At 37.8% G+C, this 8,878-nt stretch overlaps 1 protein-coding gene and 1 non-coding gene across 7 annotated transcripts; both read left to right on the top strand.

The window, feature by feature from the left end:
* On the top strand, positions 1-606 carry LOC140175995 (uncharacterized). Its single transcript, XM_072205836.1, has one exon. The coding sequence runs from the start codon at positions 1-3 to the stop codon at positions 604-606; it is 606 nt and encodes a 201-aa protein (XP_072061937.1).
* A 2,715-nt stretch (positions 607-3,321) lies between these two features.
* Positions 3,322-8,001, top strand: LOC112720038 (uncharacterized). Of its 6 annotated transcripts, none has more exons than XR_011867204.1 (6): positions 3,387-3,843; positions 5,932-6,198; positions 6,318-6,424; positions 7,163-7,222; positions 7,354-7,544; positions 7,663-8,001. It is a non-coding gene; the product is annotated as an uncharacterized protein (transcript). The 6 variants fall into 6 exon arrangements; XR_011867205.1 differs by lacking the exon at positions 3,387-3,843 and adding an exon at positions 6,656-6,704 and having other exon boundaries at positions 4,150-6,198; XR_003162015.3 differs by lacking the exon at positions 5,932-6,198 and having other exon boundaries at positions 3,322-3,843; positions 6,380-6,424.
* The last annotated feature ends 877 nt before the right edge of the window (positions 8,002-8,878 follow it).

Here is an 8,878-nt window from a genome sequence, read left to right as displayed (position 1 = left end):
ATGGTGATGTGGGAGGAGTTAAGCTACATTGTGGGTCTATGTCAGGTCCCATTTTGTTTCATGGGAGACTTCAACGAGGTACTACGGTTGGAAGAAAGAAAAGGTGCTGTTAGTTTACCAACATCTGTGGAGGATTTCAAGGAATGGGTACAAGACTTACAGTTAGTAGATTTACCGGTATCGGATCGGAAGTTCACATGGTTTCGAGGTCGATCTTGTAGTCGCATTGATAGGATCTTGGTCAGTTTGGAGTGGCTTGAGGAGTTCCCAGATACTCATTTGAAAGGAGGTCCGAGAGGCCTGTCAGATCATTGCCCATTGATTTTAGAAGATTCTAGACTTTGTGCGGGTCCGAGACCTTTTCGCAGCCTGGATTCTTGGTTTACGCATGAAGGATTTCTAAAGTTGGTAAAGGATGAGTGGAGGAACTTGGGAGATGATATGTTCACAAACAAGCTTAAGGCATTGACAGTATCGCTAAGGAGATGGCATAAGAATAATTTTGGGGACATGGACAGCAGGATAAAGAAGTTTGAGGAAGAGATTAAGAAAATTGATGATATGGTTAGTGCTGGTAGTTATGATGGAACAACAGAGGCTAGATAGAAGGCTCTGGTGTCTTGCTGTGCGAAGTGGTATATCAGAAAGGAGATTCATTGGAAGCAAATGTCCCGATCCCAACATGCTAGAGATATGGACAAGAACACGAGGTACTTCCATAACCTAGCGTCGGCAAGAAGAAGGAATAACAGAATTGATTCTCTAGTGATTAACGAAAGATTGGTACGGAATCAGGCTAGAATAAAGAATGCGATTGTGGGCTTTTATAAAGAACTGTATAGGCAGAAGGATGCTCTGTTGGTTGGGATCCGTGATGGGCTGGTTAAGCAGATTAATGACGAAGAGGCAGCAGTACTAGAGGAAATGCCATCAACTGAGGAAGTACGAGAGGCAGTTTGGGATTGTGAGTTCAGTAAAGCACCAGGTAGTGATGGTTATAATATGAACTTCATAAAGAAATGTTGGGACGAGCTTGATCAGGAGTTTACTGCAGCTGTGTTGGGATTTTTCCAGAATGTGAAGCTACCAATAGATGCTAATATTACCTGGGTTGCATTAGCTCCAAAATTTGTCAGAGCTAAGGAAATCAAGGACTTAAGACCGATTATTATGGTTGGTTGTGTGTACAAGGTGATATCAAAAGTGCTGGTACAAAGAATGCGTTTAGTGATGCCACATCTAGTGGGGGAGACTCAGTCTGCGTTTGTAAAGGGCCAGAAAATACATGATGGTGCCCTCATTGCTTGTGAGACGGTCCAATGGTTGAAGTTGCGAAAGAAGCAGGCGGCAATTGTGAAACTAGACTTTCAGAAAGCCTATGACAGAGTGAGATGGAGCTTTGTGGATATAGTACTCCAGAAGATGGGTTTTGGTCTTAGATGGAGGACTTGGGTGAGGAAATGTGTGACTACAGCATCTATGTCGGTGTTGATCAACGGGTCGCCATCCAAGCCGTTCAAGATGGAGAGAGGACTCAGACAAGGAGACCCCCTCTCTCCTTTTCTGTTCGTTCTTGTTGTTGACGTTCTGCACAAAATGGTGGGGGAGGCGGTAAGAAATGGCTGAATTTCTCCACTGCTGGTGGGAAGGGACAACATAGAATTGTCGCATCTACAATTTGCAGATGACATAATCTTATTTTGTCCACAAGAAACAGAGACGCTTGTGAATTATAAGAGGCTACTGTGTTGCTTTGAGCTAATGTCTGGCCTGAGTATCAACTTCGAGAAGTCGAGCCTAATTCCGGTTAATTGTGAGAGGGATTGGGTGATGAATATGTGTGATCTGTTGGGATGTGCCGAAGTGGTGTTACCTGTCAGGTACTTAAGAATTTCTCTTGGCGCTAACCCTCGGTTGGTGAAGACCTGGAAACCAATCATAGACAAGGTGGAAGACAAGATGAGCTTATGGAAAGCTAGATCTCTCAACAAAGCGGGTAAGCTGGTCCTCATAAAATCTGTTCTCAATAGCCTGCCAATTTACTACTTAAGCTTGTATAAGATGCCAAAGGCGGTTGCAGAAAAGATAATTGGACTGCAGAGAAGGTTCTTATGGAGTAAAGAAGATGGGAATAGCGGGATACCACTAGTGAAATGGGAGGTAGTTCAAGCTCCAAAAAAGCTAGGTGGTTTGGGGGTGGGAGATGCTTTAATTAGAAATGCGTCGCTTCTATTCAAGTGGTGGTGGCACTTCTCAAAGGAGGACTTCCCGCTTTGGAAGAAGATTGTATACTCTTGTAATCAGTTGGACCCAACTATAATGTTGTCAAACCAACCTTTGCCATCAAGAGGGGGCCCGTGGAAAGATATCTGTCAGCTTAATATTAAGGAGCAACATATAAGAGATATGATGATTAGTGGCTTGTCCATGTAGGTGGGAAATGGCAGAAGCACTCATTTTTAGGAGGATGCTTGGGTGCAAGGTGGCTCTTTGAAAGATTGTTTTCCGAGACTCTTTTCTGTTTCAAATCAACAAGGATCCGTAATAGGGGACTGTGGGTTTTGAGATGGGCTAGAGTGGGTGTGGAACTTCCAGTGGAGGAGAGAACTCTTCTAATGGGAGTTACAATTGCTCAATCAACTTCATGACCGGTTACGGGTTGTAAGATTGTCGGTTGATAGAGAGGATTCAGTTGTATGGAAATTTGACAAAAATGTGTTTTTTCTACTAATTCGTTTGTGCAGGTGCTGCAGAAAGAGACCCTCTCAAAGGACATCACTAGCTACAGCTTCACTAGCTCCATCTGGAAAGGCTTGGTTCCTCCAAGGGTTGAACTATTTGCATGGTTTGTTTTGGTAGGCAGGGTCAACACGAGGGAGAGGCTGACTAGACTTGGTATTATTAATCATAATGATAATATATGTGTATTGTGTAAAAAAGACATAGAATTAGTGCATCATTTATTCTTTGCTTGTGAGTTTACATGGCAGGTGTGGTGTGCTTGGTTGACATGTGCGGATAGAGCATGGGTCATTCCGGGGACTAGTAAGGAGTTCTTTGAGAGTTGGACTAGAGGATCAGGTGGCAAGTCTGAGCGAAAGAAATGGCTGACAGGATTTTGTGTAGTTGTTTGGAACATTTGGTTGAAGCGGAATAGCAGAGTATTCCAAAGAGTGGAGACAAATGTTGAAGGCGTAAAGATTAGGTCCTTCTTGAGCTACAGGGAGTGGGGTGGAGTTGATCCGTTTGGTTGTTGATGGCAATGCCGGAGATGACAACGGATTAGACCTTTTAATCTATGTTTATGTCTTGTTTTTTGTTGTACTGTGTAGGTTTGCGGCGGTAATTTGGGGGCAATTTATCAAACAGCTGTGAATGAAAGAATTGGGGCGGTTCAACTTGAGGTTTTCGAGTGCGCAGCTAGACAATTTTAATTTGGGAGGTTTTTATCAAACCCCAACCCGTTCTCTCCCTCCCTAATTGAAACATGGTGAATAACTTCTAAGGGTTCTCTGCCTTTCCCCTGCATTCAAAATCACACCTTTCTCATCTTATCGAGTTTTGGCGTTGCTCAATCTCCTTGCTTCGCCATGTATGTGTATCCTCTCTCACTACCAGTTTAGTCCACCTCTACCTGCGAATCCTGCGAACAAATCTCAATTCAATCCACCACCCACGCACTGCCCTTCGATCGTTCTGGTTGCGACCTAAGTTTCTGAGATCGAGAGAGAAAGCGCGTCTTCCTTCAACACATCTCCTCCGCCAACAACGTCGTTGCTCTCTCCGTTAGCAAACTATCAATTTTTGCACTCTCTTCTTCTTTCCACTCGTTTTCAATTTCTGGTGCTCTTTTTCCTTCCCTTTTTATTCATTTATTTGTTTTTTATTCTGATGTTCTGATTGATTTGCTCTTTGATATAATAATATTTAATGATTTTTAGTTTCTCTTAATTGAATTGTTTCAAATTCTCAAGCATTCCAGGTGTTTGATGAAATACTTATTACTTTTTTTTCTCACTAAATACAGTAATTGATGTTGATTTAGTAAAAGATTATTAATTTGTGAGGGAGGAACAAAATATGAGTGAGGATGATAATAATGATTCCTCAAACATAGTGGTTCTATCTTTTTAGTTTTTGGAATTCCCTTATTTTTATGGATTTTATGAGCTTTAGATTTTATCTTATTTTGCTTAGTAACTGAGAGCTTAATAACCATGTTGTCATTGTATTTTTCTTGCAATCTCTGTAGGCAATCATATGTTTGGAATTGGTTTCTGTTAAAATTATTAAATATAGTTGCTAGCTACTAGTCATTCTATATGGGTTCCGGGAAGATAGGGCTTTGATAGTTAATCCCTTAATCAGTTATGGCAAGGTACTATATTCTTGGCTTGATAGCAGTAATGAAGAGATTGACAGAATTTGGTTATGTCTAGGTGATCATGGGGTGAATGTAATAAAGTAATTGACAAATTTAGTTATGTCTAGAAAATCATGGGTAAATGCAATCAAGAGATTGACTCCTTGATCTAGCTCTGATGTTTAAGTGACCTTTATATTATGACAAAAACATCAATGCCCTTCAATTCGATCACAAACACACATATATTATTATATTGCTCCCAGATAGCATGATACAGCATCAACATTTGCGCCAACTCTTTCTAAAATAGCCTCATTTCCAGCCCCTGGAACAATGCCTAAATATATAAATGAATTTAGTCAACGCTATCTATATGGATTGTTGACAAACTTTGAATAGTCAATGCTAGTGTTGACATGGACTTTAGCGACTTGGTCTTAATCTGATTTAAAAGGGGCATCTATATTATATAGTCATATACAGATGAGAATCATTATATTTCCATATGTGGGAGATATTTCAATCATTAAAAAGAAATACAGTAAAATGTCTGATCCCTTTTACTTTGATTCATGCTTTATTTCAATAGGATCGGAGTAATATGTAATGATTTTGTTTTAACATTGTGACGTTTGGTGAGCACATTTGATTGGGAGGTAATAATTTAGAAAGAAAGAAGCGTAAGAAAATAATAAAAGAGGGTATAGGTTTGCGATAGTTAGATAGGAAGAGAGGGCAGTTATGAAAATTAATAGTAAGTTAAGTGAGCGTATCTGTGTACATAACTCAAAATGAATTTTTAATGCAAATTTGTTAGTAATACTGTAATAGTAATAAGTCAAACATGAAGGACTTATTCTTCGCAAGACATTATGACTCTCTAGTACAACGAAAAATCTACATTAACTACTAAATTAATCAAAAGTATACACTTGAAGGGTGATAATACAATAACAAAAGCAGAAACGTAGCATATAATGTAGCTTTCAAAATAGCTTTTTAAAGATTAACAAAGGAATCAAGACCTTGCAACTTTTTTTCAGTGTCAGAGAAGAATGAAAGAGAGTGAAGCTCAATTGGTACCTAATTGATTTGAACACTATTTGATTTTGAAATGCAATCCACTAAATCGAATAAGAAGTCTCAGAAAAGGAGTGTGCATGTTCATGTATGTTTGTGTGAGAGAGTGAGAAAACGAGCTTATATTCATATACTTAGAGGCATCTACAGGTTGAGTAATCTTGACTTGTCACTGACTAGGAAGTCAGAACAGTTGGTATGAGATCTTCTATGATTGTTTTTTTCCTCTGCTGAAGTTTCTTCTCCCATTGTAAAATCAGACAACCCCATGCACAGTAAGCTAGTTAGAACCCATTTGAAAATTCAAATTGTGAGCATCTGGCTTAATGGACAATGAACGTGTTTTGTCAGTGTTGTGTTACCCATTTCTGCAGTCCAATTCCAAGTTTCTATGTGTTGATTGTGTTTTTTATATATCTTAATTGGTTTTGTCTGATGTCTAAATTTGTTTCTATGTAATTTCTTTTCCTCAAAATTCTATGTAGAGGGTGCCGCCTTCAACTTGAGGTTACTTTTCAGTCTTGAAAAGTTACTTGAGATTTAAAAGTTATTAACTTCCTGCTTGTTCCAGCCTCCCAGAAACTAGGTTGGGACAGTGATAGTTAAAAGTTTTTATTATAGAAGGGGCAAGGGAATTGGTAGATTATTTTTTTTTTTGGTGCATGTGTGGCATTGACATGGATTGTACCAAGTGCTGTAAATAAAATTCATTGGTCTAGGCTGCAGCAGTAAGAGAACTGGATAGCTTTGTCGTGAGTAATTTTTATCATTGTTACTTTCTTTTAATGCCAATTTTTCTATGCTTCCTATCTATTTCTTTGCATTAAATGATTTGTTTTTTTTTTTGTCTAATTTATGTATTCATTAATAGTCTGATGTGGAAAATAACACCTATTACATTGATTTTCCTGGCTGCTATGGTGCCCTGCTTAGAGTCTTCGGGTGTCCTCTCCTTTGATCAGAACTTCGAAAATATGGGTGAGGATGATGACAATGATTCCTCAAACACGGTCATTCTATCTTTTTAGATTTTGGAATTAGCTTATTTTTATGGATTTTTATGAGCTTTGGATTTTATCTTATTTTGCTTAGTAACTGAGAGCTTAATAACTGTGTTGCTTCAAGGAAGATATGTCTAATTGAATTAGCAGTTGTTGAATTTTTTATTAAGCAATTCAAATTATTAATTAATAATGAATTTGTTAACAGGTGATTTTTGTTGCAATTGAAGGGAGCATAAGTGTAAATATAGAAGATTGTAAGAATCGAGTTTGAATTTCGATCACTCCCCCTTTTTGAAACTTTATGCAATTCTTCTAGATCATGCAGTAGTATATACGGAATTGGATGAAGAATTTAGAAAAGGTTTAATGCATTTAAAGAGAAAATTAATCTCGCTGAGGCTAACAAAAGGTTTAGTGCATTTAAAGAGCAGTGTTGCGTTTCAGAGTTTTAAAATTCTTTTTATGTTATTTATCTCTGGTTTTGGGGCAATTTGTAAGGATGAGCTTAGTGGTTTCTCACAGAAGTAGCTAGATTTGGAAATATATTTAAAGATCCACAATGGCACAATCTAGATCAATATTTCTTAAGGTTTGTTTGTTTTACATGGCCTATCACATGATTAAACATTTAAACTATTTTCCATGATTGAAGTCTTAGAATATTAATATTTTACAAACATTTCTCATTAGAATTTTGTGCAAATATTTTTAGATTAGACTTGGACCATGCCTTGGGTGATATGCAATCCACGGAAGAAGCAGAAAAGACAATGTAGGAATGTCTTTCGTGCAATATCTCTGTCAATTTTTGTTATTGCAATTTCTGTTGTCCATTTTCTATTGCTGTTATTGATTTTTGTCTTGCAATTCGGGTCTGTTTGCATTCTGTTGAAAACCTCAAAGAAAAAGAAAAAATAAAAAAGAGATAAAACAATATTCAGATCGAAGCGGAAGCAGCAAAAATGGAGCCGTTCGTCTTCGCCCTCTAGTTTTCGAAGACTTCTCTAATGGAGCTTCTGGAAGGTCAAAGAGAATCGTGTTTTGCTTCACAGGATTCACGACACACCACTCTCTAACTCTTTTTATGCTTTTTGGTATATTCTATTTCTTCTTCTTCTTCTTCTTCCTCTACTTATTCACATTACTTCAAGGTTTTTGCAATTTCAATTTGATTTTCGTTACCTTTTTTTCATGTTTCTATGCTACTTGCAGATCATGTGTTCGATGAAACTAGCACCCATGGCTTCTACGAGCTGCTCGCTAAGGATATAATTCATGCTGTGCTCAATGGCTTCAATGGCATGTTTCTAATATATGAACAAATATGAACGCTAGGAGTAGCAGATCGCATACAATATTTAGAATGGTATACCTTAAACCTATATGTTGATCTTACATTATAATGGTTCTGGATTTTATTATACTCCTTTTGAATTTCAGTTATTAGTATATTGTGTTAATTGTAATATTTTTTCATTCTGTATAGATTTATATTGATGTACAAGAGAATGATGCCCAATTTTCTTCCTAAAATAAATACCATCTTAAAAACTTCTACATTTATCACTAATAAGAAATCAAAGAAAAGGTATGATATAGAACAATAAAACAATAGAAAAACAATATGCTGCTAGTACATATTAGTAAGAGTTGCCCTGTTTTGCCACCATGATTGCTTAAATTAATGTGTTACTAGATATTAGAGGATAATGGACTTTGAAACTGTCATATTTTTTTATGAAAGGTTATGAAAGCTAGAATTTGTAAAAATTATATTATAGTTTAAAACTGTCAGTTTTTTTAAGCTTATGTATGATAATTGCGGCGGTTCAAAACTGTCGGATTTTTTAAAAAAAAACCACCCAAATTTGCGGCAATTTTAAAATCGCCGCAGTTTTTTTTTAAATCCACTCACCAAAATAGTGGCAGTTTTGCAACCGCTACAAAATTAATTATCTGATTTGCAGCGGTTGTGCCAGCGGTTTCTCAAAACCGCCGCAAAATCAAATCTCCACCCCTTAACAAGCAACGCTTGTGGAACCGCTGAAATTTCATTTTGCGGCGGTTTTTAAAAAAACCGCTGCTATTCGGCGTGTCTCTTGTAGTGTGTGGTGTTTTCTCATCTTATGTTATCTCACTTGATTCCTCCCCAAAATCTCTCTGGTGGTCGAGAGCTCTCTACGGTTGGCCCAACAAATGGTATCAGAGCCGATGGTTTAATCGGTCTGATTTTAAGGGGTATTCAAGGTGAAGCATCAAAAGTCTTTCCGGCAAAGGTGGTCCGGGCGGCATGTCCCGCAGTATTTTGCGACGGTGTGATGGACGAATACCCGTGGTGGAGGAGCTAGAAAAAGGGGGAAGTTGATGCTTGATGTGGAGGCTCACACTTGAGGGGGAGATTGTTAATATTGCAAGTGTGAGGAGTGTT

Source organism: Arachis hypogaea, chromosome 11 (genome assembly GCF_003086295.3).
Source record: "Arachis hypogaea cultivar Tifrunner chromosome 11, arahy.Tifrunner.gnm2.J5K5, whole genome shotgun sequence".
Taxonomy (NCBI): Eukaryota; Viridiplantae; Streptophyta; class Magnoliopsida; order Fabales; family Fabaceae; genus Arachis; species Arachis hypogaea.
This window is presented reverse-complemented; position numbering and strand designations above follow the sequence as displayed.

What these genes read in the sequence shown, in the direction of transcription:
- LOC140175995 (XM_072205836.1), top strand. Translation starts at nt 1, where the DNA reads ATGGTGATGTGGGAGGAGTTAAGCTACATTGTGGGTCTATGTCAGGTC.